This window comes from Passer montanus, unplaced genomic scaffold (assembly GCF_014805655.1).
Source record: "Passer montanus isolate IOZ18808 unplaced genomic scaffold, ASM1480565v1 scaffold7, whole genome shotgun sequence".
NCBI lineage: Eukaryota > Metazoa > Chordata > Aves > Passeriformes > Passeridae > Passer > Passer montanus.
The window spans coordinates 15,754,771-15,777,086 of NW_024372147.1; the positions used below are offsets into that span (position 1 = coordinate 15,754,771).

General features: G+C 38.8%; 1 protein-coding gene across 7 annotated transcripts in view; it reads right to left on the bottom strand.

The window, feature by feature from the left end:
* Positions 1–19,417, bottom strand: part of POC5 (POC5 centriolar protein) — a 37,265-nt gene extending 17,848 nt beyond the window's left edge. For 4 of the 7 annotated variants that reach the window (XR_005629897.1, XM_039729794.1, XM_039729791.1 and 1 more), the window contains exons 1-6: positions 13,991–14,219; positions 11,536–11,583; positions 9,507–9,654; positions 3,303–3,475; positions 2,748–2,924; positions 412–516 (exon numbers count right to left, since the gene is read on the bottom strand). Coding sequence is in view for 6 of the 7 variants with exons in the window: in XM_039729794.1 (XP_039585728.1) it covers positions 412–516; positions 2,748–2,924; positions 3,303–3,475; positions 9,507–9,654; positions 11,536–11,583; positions 13,991–14,074 (735 nt within the window). In the remaining variant the exon portion in view is untranslated. Of the gene's footprint in view, positions 1–411; positions 517–2,747; positions 2,925–3,302; positions 3,476–9,506; positions 9,655–11,535; positions 11,584–13,990; positions 14,220–19,380 lie in introns of those variants that run through there. The other 3 variants (XM_039729790.1, XM_039729792.1, XM_039729795.1) reach the window with 3 other exon arrangements.
* Positions 19,418–22,316: the final 2,899 nt, after the last annotated feature.

A 22,316-nucleotide genomic window follows, 5' to 3' on the forward strand; every position in this document is an offset into this window, starting at 1 on the left:
AACCTCACATACACAGTGTAAAGAGAAGTATGAAGCCGTTTGTTGGGTATGTGGCACATTTGGATTCACTGCAGGAATCATTTAAAACCTGCAATCACAGATTGCAGATAGTTACTGTAAAACACTTACCTTTTGAATAAATTTAGACTTCAGGACTGTTTAAAAACTACTTTAAAGCAACTCTATATTTCAAAATAGTCAGCAGACAACAGTTTTTTTCCCATTCCAGAGAGTGTTCTGACAGCAACATTCCTTTTAGAACTGATATTTTCAAACTGTTATTTGACATTGTCAAACACATCAAAACAGAAACACCATGATTTCTTCAAACTGTAACAGGAACTGCAGCAGCTCTGACTCTTTTGAGTTCACAGGTTTAATTTTCACTGCATTTTGACTTTGTGCACATACCTCTTGTTTGGCTTTAACATGCTGAATCCGCCACAGTGTAAACTTTCTCATCAACATTACTCTCTGCTTTTGCTTTTCTAATGCTTGGGTCAAGTTTGTAATTACCTGCAAAAATATTCATTAACACTATTTCAATATCTATGATCACTGTAAGATCAAAGAGAATGTCTTTATGTCTCAGTTATTTTTCACTTAAAGCATTTGCTTTTAACAGATGCTTTCTATTGAAACTTCCCCTTACTGTAATCAAGTAAGAAACAATAATCAGAGTTCAAATGAGAAGTAAAATTCCTGTGGCTTTGACACTCAGATTGTGGCACTTCCATTGTGTAGTTTTAGGAAAAGTTCAACTGAATTGTTATTTCCTCCTACATTTGGTGGTTTCTGAGCTACCTTCTCATAATTAAATGTTACCGTCGCATAACATCAGAAGAACCTATTACTTCAAAGAGAATTTTAATAAATCAAAACCATTTATACAGAAGTTTGTTTCACTTGTCTGAAAAGAATAAACAAGCTAAGTCATTGTTATAAACCAGAAAAACCTTATTAGAAATTGTTACTCTCTTTAGAAGTTCTCATGAAAGATACTATATAAGCTTATAGCAATTAAAACATTTGAGAGCAGGATGTCGTACTGGACAGAGACTGCAACTGGGGACTTTTACCAGCAATCTCTAAATTTTATGAGTACGCATAAACAGCTGAGGTTCCCCAACTAAAAATTAAGACAGGTATGATGCAAATTTGGTAGACCAAATCTGAATATTACTCCCTACTTCTGCCTAACTTCTTAAGCTAGATCCTGCCATCAGCCATATATGAGCAACTCCAGTGGTCGACAGGGACCTATCCTGGGACTTTGGGCAATAATGCAAATATTTTAACTCTGCATAAATATTGTTGAGAACAATATTTTATGACAATACATGCTAGCATATGTTAACATTATATTGCATTTATTACAAGTAATAATTATTGAACATGCATCAATTTAATTAATGATACCTAAAATAAAAATTAAAACTAATTAAATTAATATATTAACTACTTTTGTTGAAAAAGTGTCATAAAAATCAAATTTCAAAGCTGCATACATACTGCTACACACTAGAAGTCTTAGCCTAAGTCTGTTTTTGTTAATTAGCATATTTTTGCAAATAAAAAGCATTTAAGATTTACAATGTGAGATAAGAATCTAATAGTTGTACTGTTTGTGAGGCTGATGGACCTTGGTTTATGTCCATATCAGGATACAGCAGATTTCATAATTATGGAATGATATGCAGAAGCATGGAAGCACTGCCACCTTCCATTCAGGTGGCAACATTTGAATTTTCTATTCAAATGTTTGTGTTTTTTTTTTTTTTTCTTAGAAGCAGAACTATAAAATTGGCTGAAGAAATAATTTCTTTGGCAGCAGAAAACAAAATAGGGCTTTTAAAGTATCGTTGAGAATTATGGCACATTAAATATGACTGACATACAATGATATTCAACAGAATTAGATGTTTGAAAGGTATAGGCTGAAATAACCATGCACAAGGTACTAATTACATGGTACAAGACTAATCCAGTTATTGTAATGTTACAACATTTATATTTTCTTGGTAAGATTAGTCTGTTTCCAAACGAACAGAGAACACCATATACATTCACATTTTAACTCCTGTAATGTATGTTTTTTTAAAAATATAAGTAGGATTTAGAAACCCAAACTCCATTAAGTGTTCTCAAATACTAGGTTATATGTTCAGGGTGGCAGTAAGAAGACTCAATTATGTTGTGTGATTGTAAAACTGCCAAGATTTTATATCTGCTTTCACAGTTCTGGTTAATTTTCAAGTTGTTTGCACTGCTGCCAGCAGGAAAGTATAAACCAGAGACTCCAAATGTCCAATCTTATGAATAGGTACAAATGTAGAATTCCTAAGAATCTTAAAATAGAGGCTCCTCAACTTTATGAGACTGCTGCCCATTTAAAATTGAGGTAAACCAATCTAATATTTGAAAATTTAGAGGCTTTTGAAGCATAAGAGCTAATAGACTCACCTATGCCTGTGTGATCTTCATGAAATAAATGAGAAAAAAGAGTAGATTCTAGATTTAAGGAGCAAAGAATGCAAAGTATGCACATATGATGTGTTTTCATTGTTAATATAGACAACTCTATTAGCAACCATTATTATGTTTCTATTATACCATCTGAATGCATTATTTATGTCTCTATGTTACTTGCTTAAAAAAAAAAGTTGTTCAAAGAAATGGACCAAAAAATTTAGTGTAGATATTTTTAAACAAAGAGGATCTGTTAAGATATGAAATGGAGTTACTACCTCATCTTTCCTGCTAATAGAGATTTCATAAGTATGAAGTAACTCTTTCAGGTTTTCAATCTCATTCTGCAGTTGTTTCACTTGTGTGGCATGTTTCTCTTTCTCTTGTTTCATTTGAAGCTTGTGATGTTGAATCAAATTAAGTTCCCAATTTTTCAGTTCAGTCAGAATATTTGTCTGAAAAGGTAAGAGGATGACAGTAATGCAATGAGTTTAAACTATTCCCTCCTTTCTATTATTTTAATCTTGAAACACTTAGCAATTATGGAGACACAAATATTTGCAGTGATACCTTCATTATACAAGCTGTGTACAGCTGTATTACCAGACACAATTAACAATTAATTAAATAATCATGATATCTGAACATTCCTAATGGAAACAGTTATTCCAAAGTTTCTGAAAAACAACAGTCTGTGCTACATATGCTTATATGCAATATGCAACAACAAAACATACCATTCTCCCAGCAATCACACTGCAATCTCCTGCACTAACTCTACCATGCACTGATAGCTCTGAATGACTTTTAAGGATTCCATACAATATAAATACCTTAAGATTTCCACTCCAGAGATCAACTATATTTTCTATCTGAGTCACATTTCCATCTGGTGAAGTTAATTCAGTCACTGTGGTTTTGCTGACTTCTCTTGAACTATGTGTGGAAGAAGTTGCTTCTGGAAGAGCAGGTTGTTCCATACCAGCCTGCTTCACTGATGTTGAGACTGAAAATGAAACAAGCGAATAAGAACTGACACTCTGGAAAGGCTCACTGGTCAACATTGTGGGTGGAAGTCAGAAGACAGGCATTGGTAAAAGGAAACAAAATATTTATCACATCAGAAAGAATGTAAGAAAAACCCCATGTAAGAAAAAACAATCCAATTCTAATACATACCTCCTGGACACATATATTTAAAATGACAATCCTACTGTAACATTAGTAAATTCAAAAGTAGTGCACCCTTAAAATACAGTATCTTAATATCTTAATAATATAGTATCTTAATTTGAAAGAGAATGATCACAGCAAGCACTAAAAATAGAGCCAGAAAGAACATCTCTAAAGGCAGGCTTCTTGACAATTTACATCTCAAGTCAACAATCTACTAACTTCTGGGTTTTTTTTCTCAATGAGCCTGTAAATACCTGAGGTCTGTGGTGTTCCTTTACGAATTCACAAAGAAGCCTGTGGATATATTTTGATGTTTATATGTACCTGCATCCATTTTTCTTAAAGCCTTAAATCTGTTTATCTAATTAGCGTTCACGCAATTTGAGAAAGGATGTATCTACCATGAATTTATATAATGCCTTATACAATAAATCCTCACCTTTAGAGGAGGAGCTGTGACTAGGTTCCACTGCAAGAAAAGTTAATCCCTGCCCCAAAGCTAGTTTGCATGCATTTGAGCTGAGAATAAAGTCAATATTTAAGTAAACTTGGGAAGTAAAATATTGTTTTATATTTAGTTATTCCTTACAGAAAATTTGTTATATGAGTTGACAACTGAATAAAAGAGGTATCAGCAGATTCCTGCTAATAACAACAAACACAACAACTTCAAAAAAGTTCATAAACAGAGAAAACTTCCAACATTTTAGTCTTCACTTCTGAAAACAAGTATTGTCTGATGGATACTATTTTTTTATTCAACCTAGAAGAGATAAGCTTATCTGTCACAAAGCAGTATCTTCAGTGGACACTAGAAAAGTGCGTTTCTAATTTATTTAAGGCAGAGCCTGATGGTTGATATTCTTTTATAGTTATTTTTACTGTTAGGTTTTCTTTCCTAAGGAAACGAGAAGAGCTGTCTGGCTAATACTCCCTGCCACAAAACTACTATACTCATGCTCTAAAACAAAAGGGAAATAATGAGGAACCATGATGTAGAAGCAGTTACAACTGCTTTTTGATATTTCTCTCAAGGTAATACACAACCACGCATCATAAAATTAACACCAGCTAGAGCTAAAGGAGTTATTTCTATAGCTAAATGTTCTACCCTATTACAGAAGCATAAAGAGACTATTCCCATCACAGAGTATATTAAAATCAGGCTTCAGTTTTTTGTCATTGATTCTCTTGAAAATGACAGAAGTATTGCTAAAGTAGTTGCAGAATTTTAATACTTGTTGCTTGTAAAAATGTCCAAAATACGTGACATGCCAGACAGATGAGCCAGATTACTTAAAATACATCTAATTTCTGTGATGAAGAATCTGGCTGGCATCTGACAATAAAATTATCTGGCACTGTTACCATTGTCAAATATTCACTGTTCTGTCCTTCACCACTTTTCCTCATTCTTGCATGTCACTCCTTCAGTTGTGACATGAAATACATGAGGCTTTGTTTTTATTTTTAAACTTCTACTACTTGGTTAGATTACAAAGATATCTTACACAGCACAGTTTGTAAGATACTTTCCAAAAAAAACCAAAAAACAATGCCCAACAGAACAAAACATAACCAATCAAAGCAGGATATTAATAGTCTGACAACTGCCATATTGTGAGAATCACAGTAGTTCATCACTCCCTTCCCCTTAATTCTCCCTATGAACAGATTATCCTAACACAGCTTTCATTTCTCTCATTTACCATACGATGTATATCATCTTCACTGAATCCACCATGTGTATCTGTTACATGTTTATAACATCATCTTACGAAATTCATCTTGGCCTTCCAGCATTGCCATAATTTTCTAGTTGTACACATATTAATTTAATTCTTATTTCTAATGGTCTCCTTCTGTCACCTCTATTCCTTCCTTCCATAGAATTATATGATGTCATTCAGTTACAGTGTGTTGAGGTATCAATGATACTGGAACCATTTGGATATGATAAGTATAGAAATGTACTTTATTAAATAACCTCCACATGCATTTACTGCAACAAATCTCTAGATGGAGATAATGAAATTAGCTGTTTATCCAGATGTCTGTTACTACTGTTGAGCTTTTCTGTGTTCTAGTTCTGACTTTTTCTGCTTTTATTAAGAAAATAAGCTCTGACATTGCTCTCCCACATTACATGTTATTAGTGGCCCAAGCTGAGCACAGCAATTTGCTAAAATGTTCTAAGAAGTTTAATGAATATATACTGAGGACTGGCAGGCTCAAAGAGAAGGATTTTTTTCCACTCTTTGGGTATGAGTCATCATTGCACGTCTCTGCAACAAATAATTTACTGCTCCAGTCTTAGTAATTTTCAAATTTAATCAACTCAACTGGTAACAAGAACAGGAAATGAAGTTTTATGCTTCAAAGTTTAAAAACATTTGGACATCGAACTGAATTTAATAGTACAGCATGTTTATTCCAATTACTTTTCTTATTTGACTGAAAGCTGTTAGGGAAGATACAATGTATACTTAAATTTTCTGCAACAAATAGAGATTACCAGTAATCAGAATTCTACAACCATAATGGTAGCATCCAGACCAAAGAACACTTCATAACCAGAAATTCATTTCAGAAGGCATCACATGGCATTGGAAACTCTGTTGTCCCAATACCATCATATGGAGAAGGGGAAAATACATTGTAAACTTGAGAAGCTCTGCAAAAGAGCAAACTTTCAGATTTTAACTCCATGCTCAGTACATTCATTCATTTTGTTTTACAGTTACAGAACACTAACCTAATAATTTATGATTTTGTTATTTTAACATAGTAGCAGCATTACAGCAAATTTCAAAAAGCCTGATTTTTAGTGTGAGCAAGCAAGCAGAGCCAAAAGAATGGAGTTTAACAAAAAAATTAATTATCCTTCAGGAAAAAACCTGGTAAACAATCCCACTTGATCAGCATTAGAGGCAGACTATTAAGCTTGAATTTAAGCATTAGAGGTATAGTATTAAACTTGAACTTAACAGTTTTCTCACTGTTCATTCAAAGTCATGTTATTTCCATCATGAAAAAAGAAGATATTCTGAGGGCATTAACACTGTGGTCAACACTACTTCAATATATAATCACTGTCAATCAATAGTAGTGATTACACAGAAGAGGTCAAGATTTTGATCAGATCTTTTCCTAGAAGTTGAAATAACCTTTTTACAACTAGATTGTTTCCAGCTCTATCTTTAGGAGGTATGACCCATCTCTCTCCCAGACTGAGAAGACATAGTGATATTTTGAACAGCAAACACATGTTTTGATAAAGTAGCAAAGCAAAGGAAACTTGTTGATAGCATTTTAATTGACAGAAGCAGAATAAGTCTGTGTAAATATTCTTCTTGTCTCTTGTGTTCTCTGGGAAGTTCATAAGCACCTTTTTTACTGTCTTTAATCACCTTTTTCCCATTTTGAAACAGACAAATTGTCTTTTGCAGGGTGCTGCCTTTTGCTAGGATAATAAATACCTGAGTGGTTCCTTGTAACGAGCAATACAAGTCTTTTAATGAGAACTACAATGCAAAATTTTGATCACCATCAAGTATAAGATTATTTCTTTTCCCTGTTCTAAAAATGTTTAGCTTCCCTGTTGTTAATGACAATTAACAAGAACTTGCAAATGACTATTCTAATTTGACTATGTGAAACTTTTTCTTCTCAAATCTCTTATCACAGAGGCATTACCACCATTTCAAATTACGTCAGTTTTAGCCAGCTGCACTCCCATCCTTTGGAGCTTCCAGGGACTGGCTCTATTGGACATGGAAGAAGCTTCTGGAAGCTTTTCACAGAAGGCACCCCTGTAGCATGCTCACTACTACAAACCCAATACAGCCCCGAAAAAAAATTAAAAAGTAAGAGCATAACCCAAAAGAGTTACAGAGAGACAGGAGACTGGGTGGCTGGCTACAATTTTCTCTTCAGACAAATATGATAGAAAATAGAGTATACAGTCATGTACCAAAAAAAGCACAATGTCTAGTGCTTTGATATTGATAGTCTTTCTTATGAACAGCAGAATTATACATCACAAAAAAATCCCTTAGAAAACTATATTCCACTCAAACTGGGAGACAAAACTCTAAGCACAGAGCACTGAGAACAATACCCAAATTAGAATTATTATGCTCCATAATATAGTTCCACATAGCTGGGTTTGAAATTTTCTACTGTTTTAAGGACATCAACTCAGGCTGAGAAAGTTCCAGCAGCTGACATTAACTACTCTACAAATCAAGAGTTTTGCAAGTGTACCTGAATCCTGACAATCGGTGACTTACAATGTGACTGATCAGCAATGGAAGAACATCCACAGGAGGTAAATACTCTGCTCATGGAGCTCTGGGAAGAATATACAGGGAGTGATCACAGCTGTTTTAAAGGAAGCTGAAGTTATCTCAACACAGGAAGGGGCTCTGGGTGGCTTTTGTTTCTCACAAAAGGCTGCACCAGTTGAGAGGATCAACTGGTTGTGTAAGTGGCCTTAGTTAACTGAACGCTGAACACATTTCTGTCCTACCCAGACAAGCATGGCTTGAGCCAGCACAGTATAAAAACTAAGCAATCAGCAAAATGAACTTTCAACATATCAAAAGACTTGAGCTGGCTTTAACCCACACAAACTGTCACAGCAACTGGGGACAGCTTGTGTCATGATAAGTTCATATACAGAGACTGGCAACAGGAGTCACAGCTGCACTGTGATCTGTGTACTGCAGACATTCTGCTTGTGCTGGAACTGTTCACTTATGTCCTGCTCAGATTTTGGCTAACTCACAGCTCATGCTAAGGCCTGGTGTATCCTAGGAGTGTGCCATGAGGTCAAGGTGAGAGCAGGACAGAGGCAAGATACAATGGACAGAAGGGCTACAGGTCATTATGTAGCTGTCATCAGCTACCACTTGCTAGCTCCTGCAGCCTTAATCCTTCCACACAGATTGTCTAGCCATTGCTTTAGAATCTAAAAACTTAAAAAAATAGTACAGACCAAACTTCCAAATTGGAAGGTATAAATATGTCACTTGTTCCTCTAAACAGCAGACATAAAGCCATCCACAAAGGTTATAAAAGTGAAGACAAAAAGATAGCTAAATATTTTTATAATTAAATAGCATGATAAAGAATATAAGTTAGTTTAAAGTCAGTTTTTCCTGATTATGCTTAACTTTCTAGCAAAGAAATAATGCAGGTGTATTTGTTTACTATTTCTTCTGAACCAAATTAACAGCAAAGCAAGATTCTCAAGCTAAACACTAGTGACAGAAGCAAACAACACAATCAAAAATATCCATGTTACTAATGCATCACAAGACACTAAGTTTAGTGTCTTGTGATGCATTAGTAACATGGATAAATAAAATACCAAGCAATAAATTAAAATTAGAATAACAGGATTGAACTAAGAAAGTAAGAATGACATTCATGTAGTGACATGATTAATCATCACTACACAAAGCCCTTTTAAGGTAATCGTCCTTTACATTGAATCATTGTTTCTGTATGTATTTCTCTATCACAGCCATACCAGTTTGAGGAAAACCAGCTGTGACCCATCAAATTTCAATGAAGTATACTGTAAGGGTATCCCTTTTTCTGTTATTACACCAACCACCTTTAATAATATCTGCACCACAAAACACAAAGAACTGCCAGCACATCAACACTGTCATCTGAACGTGATGCCAGAGAGAGAACCCTTCAGAGACTATGCCTTCCTACGTTTCTTGTGCAAAATGTAAATGTACTACAAATGAGGTACATGTATTTTTCAAACTAAAGCTATTAAAAAATTTAAGTCAAAGTTCCATCATTGTTCTTGTAAGTACAACACATAGCCTTGGGCATACTACCTGGAGTATTATGGTGACTGGCATAATCTGTTAACCTGGAAACTCTTTCAGGTGGTCTCTGTGCTGAGGCAGGTTCTAGCAACTTTGAGACACACTGCTCAAACTTCGGAGTCATTGCAGTATAACAAAACAGCTCTTCATATTCATCCTGTTGCAAAGCGGTGACAAAGAATTATAAAACTACAATTACATTTTTAAAAAATTAAGCATATGTAAAAAGAAGTGCATATTATTTTTTATAATTTTGAGAGGTTTCTTTTTTATTATTATGGTCTAAATAATGGGATTTCCCCTAAAGCTGCAAAAGTGAGCTGTTTTCCTACAGTGACTATAATAATTTAACTTTCTCTTGTTTAATGTTCACATTCCTTCTGATTACAACTGTATGCACTAATAGCTGCACAGAAAGACTCTGAGATTCCAGCATTGGATACTATAAATAGGCATCTAAAACAAGAACTGGAAAAAAACTCCAGTCCCTGATCATGTAAGTTATTAATCAGCCATTATTATTTCTAATCACTACTACTAGTGCTTCAAGGAAAAACATCTATTTTTTTTAGCCACGACAAAGATGCTACTGAACACAGTCACACTTCACTATGTATCATAACAATTTCTTTGGTGGAAGTTGTAAAGCCAATCATCAAAAGAGATTTGATTATACACCATTTTGTTTAGAGTGGATATAATTATTCTCACCTTATATTATTTATTCTTAAAATTACAGGTATAAGGAATGTGTATATATAACTTAGAAAGCAGCTTTCCTATTAAGAAGCTATAAACCTATCTAACTGGTATGTGACATTATGCTACTCACCAAACTAAGTCAATTAATATTTTTTTAAACCTCCTGATGAAACAGATTTTCAGGATCAAAGTATTCAGAGTTCATTGTGAAACCATAAACAATCTGTATTATAGCTTAAACATACAATCTAGTGATTCATTAAACAATTGCTTACTAAAACAAATCTACTAATTAAAGATTTGGAAAACAATGTCCATTGGAAAATACTAAACCAGGTCACTAGCAGTTATTTTTTTCTTCACTTAGTATAATCACATTAGTTCTATTCAGTATCCTAATGAGATCAAACCTCAGAAACCAAGTGTGACCTCAAAAATTAATTTCCTCTTAAACTTGGGGGAAGTTAGAGTGAAAACAATCAATGAAAGGTACCAATTACATGCAATATGTTTTTGAATCTAACAACTGAGAAGGATAACACTTCAAAACACCCAGTGTAACTTGTATATTTTTATGTGTTTCAACTAATTAGAGAATTTAAGAAGCTAGGTTTGGTACATTTAATCTGAATTCTAGTTTCCATTTAAATGTTCATTTCCCATCTTCATCACATTCAAAGTAAAAGCCTAAATAAATGTATAGGAAGCTACACAATTACAAATACATGATGTATCTTTTGGACATGCAAGTGTGTCACAATCCATGTAAAAGGTACAGTTAGCTGCAAATCAACAAGCTATCAATTTTTCCACAGCCATGTCTTTCTAAATGTATACAGTTTAAATTTTGTAAGATATCAAAAGAAGAAAACAGATACCATTACATCTGTTACTCAATCATGAACTACATGGAACCATACCAAATTCCCTGCAGCAAAATCTCAGCTGAGTAAAAAAAGCCAATATTAGCCTTAACTAATAAAAATTTAGTGATTCTGCAGATGTTAGATCACACCTCTGTCTTCTAAGACATCATGTAACCAAATAGCAATTTTAAATTAATTCTTCCCAACAAACAAGTTAGTTCTCAGACAGAGCTGATCCAGCTGCTTCCATGATTATGTCAGTCAATTCAAAGGACCTAGTAGGCTAGATGTCAGATGCAAGCGGGTGTCTCACGTTGAGTCACCCAACTTATTCATTGTCATGCAATATGGCCTACTATAATAATGCCTAGCATTCAAAATACGCATATCAAGTTACATCAGGAAATTTCTTTCAAATTCTAATTCTTTTATGAAAACTCAAAGAATCCAATCTGTACAGGAATACGCACGCTTGCGCGCCAACAGAAAGTGTCAATAGACAGCATCCAGTGACAAATCTGGAAATAAATGTTTATAAATTACAATATTACAACACTGTTGGAATGAAGTTGAAAGGCAAATATTAAAGAAAGCAATGTATCCCAGCTGTAATCAGAAACTTAGACACATGGGAAAAAAAAAAATCCTGGAGACAGCAGTGGGAATATGTACGGAAACACTGAGTGCTTAAGTGTATTACCTCAATCTTAAATACTCCATAACAAGTATGCTGCAACTGGAATGCAATATTGACCGGTACATTTAAAATAAAACCATAATAAATTTAACAATATATCTTTGGTTTATTATTATGGTTCTGCTTTAAACAGAACTTTCAAGCTCTTTCATTAACTGCAAACAATTCTATTCATGTATAAAACTAGAGGAATATAATTCTATGACCTGAAGTCTGTGGAGTTTTGACTACTTAATGCCTTGATTTTGTAGAAGAAAATGTAGTGATACAATGAGCAAATGGCACCAAAAAATCAGAAGTTTTTTTGATAATTTTTTCCTATTTTTAAAATAAAAATATACAGATACTGCAGAGGATTGTAGTCAAGGTAACTAGACAATATAGCAAGAATATATTGAATGGATAAAGTAATAATTATAAGTATGGAAAAATTATAAGTAATAATTATAAGTAATGGAAATTGTCTAAGAGCCAGTGGATCTCTTTGTAAGGAAAAAGTAATAAGCTGGTCTCTAGTTAAAAGCAACACATTATCAAAAAGGCCCAAACAAACAAAACAGAACAGACCTTCCAAAATTATCTAAATGGAGTAGGGTACTTCCCTGTCAACATTCCTGTTGATCACCTGTGACCTCAGTATTGTTCTTTTTCAACAGCAGCAAACTCCTGCCAGGGGTAGCTTTGGGCTTGTCTAGTTTGAAGAAAGGGAGGCTGAGGGGCCTCATTGCTCTGCACAGCTTGCTGAGCAGCGGAAATGGAAGAGATGGCCATCTCATCTCCCTGGGACCCAGGGATGGAATAAGTGGGAATGGTTCAAAATTGTGTTGGGGAGGATCAGATTTGACATTAGGGAGCATTTCTTTACTGAGAAGGCAATCAAACACTGGAATGGGCTTCCCTCCCTAGGGAGAGCGTTTGATGCCACCAACCTGTCACTGTTTAAGAGGCATTTGAACAATGCCCTCTAATAACATGCTTTAACTTTTGCTCAGCCACAAAATGGCACTTTGGCCAACGACTGATGTAGATCACCTCCAACTGGAATTATTCTTCTCTAGACACGTTCTCATTCACAAAACAGTTGTTCATTAGTATAATTTTATCATTCTCTAGCAGGTGGCCTTACAGCTCCTTGATAATCAACCAGCTCATTACAGAAAATTCTGGTCCTTCAAAATTTGTAGCATGACGCTTTTATCTTGTTCTCTGACTATAAAAAGCATTGGAAACACAAATGCATTACTATTCCTAAACAAAGATTATGAAAACTTATCTATGAGATACAAGCACAAGTAGAGAAGTACATGAACTGCAGAAATTAACTGCCCCATAAAATGTTGTTTAAAAGGTAGAAGTCAATCCAAATGGTAAAAAAAAAGAAAGAAGAAAACCCCTTAAACAGTGCTGCTGCTGATATGCCCATTTCACCACGTGACAAATGTGGAGATGCACTTCTAGCAGGCAGCTAGCCAAACATGTTATTGCCAAAACTGTCCTGGTTTGGACTGTATCCTACCAAAGCAAAAAGCCACACAATCTACTATGCAAACAGGAATAGCTAATTATTAAATTATGAAAATCTGCTGCTTTCAAAAGAATGGTACAAAGACTTAATCCAGTATCATTGCATCCTCTTGAAAGTATGATGAGCACAGAAAAGGCAACCCCCAGTATTATAGTTACAGAATGTCCTAATATGTTTGATGCAGAAAGTAAAAAACAAAAACAAAACAAAAGGCAATTCTGTGATTAACTTGGGCATAATACTACTCCAGAGGAAATAAATCCATTAAAAAAATCAGTTTTTACAAAACTGAATCATGGTGAAAGCCTAAAATATAGTTACTCTTCATCTCTCACAAGTCATGGGTTTCTATCCTACTGTGTCAAATTCTGGCTTCTTGATAAGACTTAACACAAATAGAGAATAACACTAGGGAAAAAAAGGTAAGAAAACAACAAATTTTACTTGCAGCTGATCAAACTCTAAAGTTTAGATAAGAATTCTTACATAAATTTCTTGTGAAATGCACAGAAGTGGAATATAACTGAACATATTTTAGAATCAGTATTTTTTGCAGCCTACTTTCTTTTCACTAATATTTTTATTATTTTCCTGTATATGTAAAATACAAAAAACACAGGCATTTAATTAGATTTCCTCATAGTTATCCTGCGCCAAATAAAATGCTATGACAGTAAATCAAATTATATTGCCTCTGTCCTACCTGAGGATCTGAAGAAAGAGAACTGTCCTGAACAAAGTCATTTGGGAAAACTGGACTTGTGCTTTTCTCCTCATCAGATGACATTCTGCACAAAGTAAGTCTATAAAACAGTAGAAGCTGAACTTCATTTTTCAGTTTCAGTACGTAAACATATATTCACCAACATTTTCCCCAGAAACAGATTCTGCTGTAACAACTGGATCAATGCCCATTCGCTGCACTAAACTGATTGAACAGTCTCATAATGCTGGAAACTGTCTGATAGATACTCAAAATAATGGAAATATTTTCACTAACTTATAAGAAAACACGGAAAGACCCCAAAGCAGCAATGTCAGTTGTTGCAGTTACAGATATACTCCTGTGTCAGTCTCTCATTTTTATTCATACTGTATTGCCTTTTAGTTTATCAGGCTGTTTCAGTACAAAATTCCTACAGAGCAACATAAGAATGTATAAGCTGTACTGTGCCCACCCACTACATGACATCAACCAAAGTCCAAAATAACATAGTGCCTTCTTCTAGCTGATAAAGTCTTTCAATACCAAAAAATACTTCTGCAATCCTAAAAAGACAACTTCAACTTCATATGCTTTCCTACATAGTTTCTTAAATTGTGGATCCTGACTACTCTAAAAACTGTGGATCTATTCAAAGATGTGTGTGCATTAGTGAAGACCACAAAGAACCAACTATCTAGCAATTACAGGAATTATATGTGTATCTGCAGCCAGAAGTTCCAAATATTGTCATACCTTCCCTTCTCAGTACACTTCAAAAGAACTAATCTATTGATTTTTCTGAGAAATAGGATGGCAAACGGAGTTCAGTGTGAACACAGACAAGTCCAAGGAAGTCAAAAAGAAAGGCTTTTACTCAAAAGTTTGTTCAATAACTTAAGACCACTGTCCAGAATTCTGTTTTCAGTTCTCCAAGATCATATCCCTTCCCTGCAATCAAGTGGATCTAGCTCTCTATCACTGAAACTATTCTCTGGTCTTTCAAAACTCAAAAGGTTCCTTCACCACAAGTGACAAAGCAAAGTGACCTCAGTCACTCATACAGCTTCCCCTCAAGGCCCTTCACCATCTTCACTGCCCTCCTTTGGATGCTCTCAAATAGCAGAATGTCTCTCTTACACTGTGGCTCCCAGAACTGCCCCAGCACTCGAGGTGAGGCTGCCCCAGTGCAGAGCAGAGCAGAGCAGGACAATCCCCTCCCTTGCCCAGCTGGTGATGCTGGGCCTGATGCCCCCAGGACACGGCTGGCCCTCCTGGCTGCCGGACAACTTGCCATTGACCAGGATTCACCAGACCACTTCAGTGGGGCTGTTTTCCAGCCTCTGATTTTCCAGTTTGTTCTTACATCCAGGGTTGCCCTGTCCCAGGTAGACCTCTGATTTTCCAGTTTGTTCTCACATCCAGGGTTGCCCTGTCCCAGGTAGATTTTCTGCCTTTGAGGAAATCAACAGCCTACCTAATTTAGTATTGTCAACAAACTTACTTCAACACCTGCATCCAAGTCAATTAAGAAGATGTTGAAAAGCAGCAGGCCTAAGATGGAGCCCTGTTGAACGCCCTAGGGACAGGTCCCCTGTCTGATGTCACCCTATCCACTGTAACCCTCTGTGCCCACCTCATGAGCCAGCTACTCACCCATTACATAATGTGTTATCCAGCTGTGTGCTGGTCATTTTCTCCAGAAGGATACTGTGAGAGTACTAAAAGCTTTACTGAAATCCAAAAAGATCACATCAACTGGTTTCTCTTGATCAAGTACGTGGGAATTAAGTTTCTCAGGCAGGATCTTCTCATGAACCCATGCTGACAGTGATCGACAACTGCATTAATGTTGCAGAACGAAGCAAAGAACTCACCTCTGCCTTGTCTATGTCCCTGTTTGAGAGGTGATCATCCTCATCATGTAACAGGCTCATGTTATTTCTGGACTGCCTTTTATTATCGACATATTTTTAAAAACTACTTTTTATGTCCCCCACAGCTTCACGTCTAACTGAGCTCTGGCCACATTAACTTCTTGTCTACCATGGAGAGCTGAATTTCTGTATTTCTCCCACGTAATCTGACTTTGCTTCCACTGGGCATATGCTTTCATTTCTTCCCTTAGCTTCAGAAGATGATCCCTGCTCAGCCAAGCCAGCCTAAGAATAACTTGTCAGCTTTGATCTCAGTGAACAAGCACTAAGTACCACAAACTACCGGCTAAGTTCCTAAAAGACAAATCAAGGGATATTAAGAGACCACCTCTGGGTCAACAAGCTAATTTGCTAAGCTGCAAATCATATATGGGGAAAGGCAAGTGAGAAGAACATCCTCAGGCTTACCAGGTTCTTCTAAACTTACCCAAGCATCTGCCAAAATATATTCTTGACTTCATTAAAGAAAGATTCCTGCTAACAGCAGCAGTTTCTTCCAAACCATAAGCATACAACTGCAGTAGTAACACTTTTAAGAAACAGGATGCAACTATAAGACCTTGGTCTGACTCAGCATCGTTGCTCTCCTCCTTAATTTTGAATTAATTAAGCTGTGCTCAGGATTTTGTGGGTTTGGCTTTGTTTTTAACTAAAGGTAATATTTTCCAAATAATTTAGTGTTTCATTTGGATCACAGGACTAAACACCTACAAAAGAGAATCATGGATCCTGACTACCAAGGTCAGAACAGACCATATTGGGTCATCCAGTCCAGACCTCCTGCTTAAGCAAGGTCATCCTAAAGCACATGGTACAGGATTGCATCCAGGTGGTTTTTGAGTATTTCCAATGAGGGAGACTCCACAATCTCTCTGTGCAATCTGTTCCAGTATACAGTCACCTGCACAATATAGAAGTTCTTCCTCATGTTCAGCTGGAACTTCCTGATTCTCAGGCAGGATCTTCTCATGAACCCATGCTGACAGTGATCGACAACTGCATTAATGTTGCAGAACGAAGCAAAGAACTCACCTCTGCCTTGTCTATGTCCCTGTTTGAGAGGTGATCATCCTCATCATGTAACAGGCTCATGTTATTTCTGGACTGCCTTTTATTATCGACATATTTTTAAAAACTACTTTTTATGTCCCCCACAGCTTCACGTCTAACTGAGCTCTGGCCACATTAACTTCTTGTCTACCATGGAGAGCTGAATTTCTGTATTTCTCCCACGTAATCTGACTTTGCTTCCACTGGGCATATGCTTTCATTTCTTCCCTTAGCTTCAGAAGATGATCCCTGCTCAGCCAAGCCAGCCTAAGAATAACTTGTCAGCTTTGATCTCAGTGAACAAGCACTAAGTACCACAAACTACCGGCTAAGTTCCTAAAAGACAAATCAAGGGATATTAAGAGACCACCTCTGGGTCAACAAGCTAATTTGCTAAGCTGCAAATCATATATGGGGAAAGGCAAGTGAGAAGAACATCCTCAGGCTTACCAGGTTCTTCTAAACTTACCCAAGCATCTGCCAAAATATATTCTTGACTTCATTAAAGAAAGATTCCTGCTAACAGCAGCAGTTTCTTCCAAACCATAAGCATACAACTGCAGTAGTAACACTTTTAAGAAACAGGATGCAACTATAAGACCTTGGTCTGACTCAGCATCGTTGCTCTCCTCCTTAATTTTGAATTAATTAAGCTGTGCTCAGGATTTTGTGGGTTTGGCTTTGTTTTTAACTAAAGGTAATATTTTCCAAATAATTTAGTGTTTCATTTGGATCACAGGACTAAACACCTACAAAAGAGAATCATGGATCCTGACTACCAAGGTCAGAACAGACCATATTGGGTCATCCAGTCCAGACCTCCTGCTTAAGCAAGGTCATCCTAAAGCACATGGTACAGGATTGCATCCAGGTGGTTTTTGAGTATTTCCAATGAGGGAGACTCCACAATCTCTCTGTGCAATCTGTTCCAGTATACAGTCACCTGCACAATATAGAAGTTCTTCCTCATGTTCAGCTGGAACTTCCTGAGTATCAGTTTCTGCCCATTACCTCTTGTCCTACTGCTTGACACCACTGGGAAGAGGCTGGCTCCATTGCCTTGGCACCCTCCCTTCAGATAATTACAGACATTGATGATGTCTCCTCTTAGTTATCTCTTCTTGAGGCTGAACAGGCTCAGCTCCCTCAGCTTTTCCTCTTATGATGTTCCAGCCCCCTCATCATCTTTGTAGCCTCTGCTCCCCCATTCCCAGATCTCCATGTCTCTATTGTCCTGAGGAGCCCAGAACTGGACTCAGCACGGCAGGTGTGTCCTCACCAGGGCTGAGTACAGGGGCAGGATCACCTTCCATGACCTGCTGGCAATGCTCTTCCCAATGCCCCCCAGGATACCATTGGCATTCTTGGTCACGAGGACGCACTGCTGGCTCATGGACAGCTTGTTGTCCCCAGGACCCCCAGGTCCTTCTCTGCAGAGCTGCTCCCCAGCAGGTCAGCCCCAGGTGCCTGAGGCTCTTCCTCCCCAGGTGCAGGTCCCTTCATTTGTCTTTGTTGACTTTCAGACAGTTCTTCTCTGCCCATCCCTCCAACCTGCCGAGGTCCCTGAAGGGCTGCACAGCACTTCAGAGTGTTGGCCATTCCTCCCAGCTTTGTGTTCTCTGTGAATTTGCTGAGGAGGCATCTGCCCCTTCATCCATGTCATGGATGAACAAGCTGAACAGTTCTGGGCCCAGTACTGAGCCTTGGGGCACACTGCCAGTGATGCACCTCCTGCCAGCAGAGGCAAGACACACTCCTTCCTTTACCCGCACCCCTCGCAAGGCAGCGCTGCTCACGCTTTCACTCCTCCCCACAGCAGCTCCGCAGCTGCCCCCGACACCGCGGCTGCCATGGCAGCCGGGCACAAACTGCGACAGTCCCAGAGCGGCCCACAGAAACCAGGGACGCACAGCGGCGGTCAGGCAGCCGCGAGTACGGCGGATTACACACAGGAGATTCTCCTTTGCTTTTCTTATACAGGGCTCTCAAGGCAACCAGCCCAAACAGTGGGCAGGGAGTGCCCGCTGGCACCCCCAGGAGACTCGGGCTGGGGCTGGGGGGGCAGTGCGGCCCCCGGGCAGGAGCAGGGTGCTGTGGGAAGGGAAGGACAGGACAGGACAGGATAGGACGGCTCGGCCCCGGCCCCGGGCAGGAGCAGGGTGCTGTGGGAAGGGAAGGACAGGACAGGACAGGATAGGACAGGACAGGACGGCTCGGCCCCGGCCCCGGTCCCCGGGCAGGAGCAGGGTGCTGTGGGAAGGACAGGGCAGCCCGGTCCCCGGGCAGGAGCAGGGTGCTGTGGGAAGGGAAGGACAGGACAGCCCGGTCCCCGGGTAGGAGCAGGGTGCTGTGGGAAGGGGTGGGAAGGGAAGGACAGGGCAGCCCGGTCCCGGTCCCGCTCACCTGCGGGCCGCGGCCGCGCGCCGCCGGCCCCGACGGTTTCAAACTGCCCGAGCGGAAGAGGAACCGCCTCTGCGATAGGCTCGGGGTTCCTCCGCAAGGCGCCCTCCGATTGGGCGGTTTGGCGGCAAAGCAGCCAATCGAGTCGCCAGGCCGGGGGCGCGCACGCCGCCAGCCCCGCCCCGCCCGCGGGCGGCTCCTGTCGCACGCTGATTGGCGGGGCTGGCTGGGAGCCGGCGGGCGCGCGCGGTGCGTTCCTGTGCCAGGCCGTGCCGTGCCGTGCCGGCGGGCGGGCACAGGGATTTGCCCGGCTCGGGTGCCGCGGGCCCGCCGGAGCCGTGCGTGGCGGCCCTGGCGGTTCCCGGGAGGGAGCCGTGCCAGGTTCAGCTTTGGTGCGGGGCCTGGGTCTCCGTGTTGGACAGCAGCTGCTGGCGGGCACTCCTGTGGAGAATGAAAATTAAAAAAGAAAAGAAAAGGAAGCGAAGAGAGAGAATTCCGTGGTGGAACTCCTCCATTCTTAAGCGCTTCCAACCGTGCTAATAATGAAGCTGTAAGCCGCCGCCGAGGAGGGGTTTTAAACAATTTGTGCAGTAATGCTGCAGAAGGAGGCCTTGGCTTGTAGTTTCTCTCCAGCATTCCTCTTCAGGACCGGCTTTCCCTAAAACTTTTCGCCGGCAGACAGGCGGGACGGGTTCGGGAGCTGAATGCGGCCAGCCCCGTGGCAGAGCTGTGTGTCACACGCCCCAGGGGAGGCAAAAAACTCTCCTTGCTGCCGTCCCTGGGCCGTAATGGAAAGAAATACAACAGCGGGCTTAAAGATTTTAACATCAGGCATCGGGGAGTAGAGAGTCCTTCTGTTTTCCGGCGTTCTTTTGACTTGATAGCATCGTAATTGATCTTTCTGTAATGCAAACAGTGACGCCGAAAATGATGCAGTATTATTTCAAAATTATTTGCAGCACTGAGCTCTGGCTACTGCATGGCACTGGGCATGCTAGTGCCACAAGCCTTCTGGTCAAGCTCTAGAATATGAGATCTTACCTTATACAGCACCAACATTTTGTCTAATAACACGCGAAAGACAGGTTGGGCATAAAATATCGCAGATAGACACAAAACTATAACTCGTTATTTGCCCTTTATAAATGTTTACAGCAATACATGTATCTCGCTGCAGAATCTGTTGCCCTTGTGAAACAGTTCAGCAAGTAAGGACCACCAGAAAATTTCACCTCTCTTGGTAGCATTTAAGACCTCCTACCGTGAGCCTTTTCGCACAGTGGAAGCCTACTTCAACATTTGTTGAAGCTCTCATTTAGACAAAGTGGCAATGGAGGGTTGTTTTTAACTGCAGCATCTGATAAGATCAGCATGATTTGATGAGCAAAATTCCAGCCTGAGGAGTCACTGACTGTGCAGTCATTGTGTTTCATTAAGGCCTACAATGACATCGGTTCATGTTAGTTTCCAGAAAAACCATAATGGATGGGCTGCATTAGCAAATGGATTTTAGTAAGCATGAAGGAGTGTGTGGTTTCAGAAATGCCTATTTTTAAAAATCAATTTAGTTGCAAATATCTATGATAAGATCTTCAGTTCCAGTTAAGGTTAAATTTGGGGTAAAAAGGAGGTGCATTTTGTAAGGACTGCAGAAGCACTGGCCTCAGACCTTTTTTGAGTCCCATTCCCTTTTTTGAGTGCTGAACTGAACCTGTCATTCAGTTGTAATCACATATCGGTGACCAATGTCCACACCAAAGCAAAGCATACCTTATTTTCCCTTGCCACACACTGGTTTTTCCAAAAGATGATAGCTGAGGGAGGATATTGCAATAAACCAGAAAACCGAAGTATTTCTGGACAAAGTGAGTGGAGTTGTTGCTGTACCCTAGCAGCAATGAATTTGTAGGACTGGATCATTCCTCAACTCTAAAATAAGCTTCATGAGGCATAATACTGTTTTTGACTGGACTGAGTTGGCCTTCACAGCAGAGGACAGAAGGCACAGTGGCATTTGTAGCCATGACAAGATGTCTGGTCACAGGATTTCCTCTACGCATATCTGGTCTTTTAGGAGGCTGCATTCAGCTAAGAGTGAGAGAGAATATCTTCCAAAGACCAGCTTAAATCACAGAATCCATACAAGCCCTTCTGAGCCTTCTGACTACTAAAGCAGCCTCCAAATCTACCCTTTTTTTTTTTTTTTTTTTTTTTTTTTTTTTTTTTTTTTTTTTTTTTTTTTTTTTTTTTTTGTGTTTCACACAAGGTCACAAGAAAGCAGAACTGGTGCATGCTAGTGAAAAAGAGCACGTTATTTGGTCTCAGACCAAATATAAGTTTATTTATAAAATGGAGAGATGGCATATGTTTCTATCATGCTTTTCATGTTAATTTGTTTTGTATGCTGCTGGTGCAACAAATGTGATGAAGCTTTCTTCATAAAATAGTTTTTAAATACATGACTACCAGTGGCACATAAAAGATAGCCTTTAAATATATGTTTAGCTTTCAGTGTTACATCTTTGGAAAAATGCAGACATTTGAAAAATGAAGGAGTTTGCAATGGGTACTCAAATCAGTCCTTGTGATGCAAACATCTACTGCTACTTTGTAATTAGATGGATAAAAAGCAACGGAGATCAAATGGTATCAAGCTGATTACTAGTATAAAGGGATAATTGTAGGTAGTTAGAGACCAATGAAATGACAGTAATTACCCTATTCCCACACTGGGGAATTTATGGTGTATCTGATTAAACCTTCTGTTGAAACTTTCTGATTTTCAATTGTATTTTAAAAATACCTTCCATCTTTCATGTTGGATTCTATTGTACAATAGAATGTACAATTATTTTCACAGAAGGAAGGAGATTTTTCTGTGCTTTTATGACCACATATGTTCATCTGCTGCTCTAGCCAAGCAAATGCTGCAGTAGTGA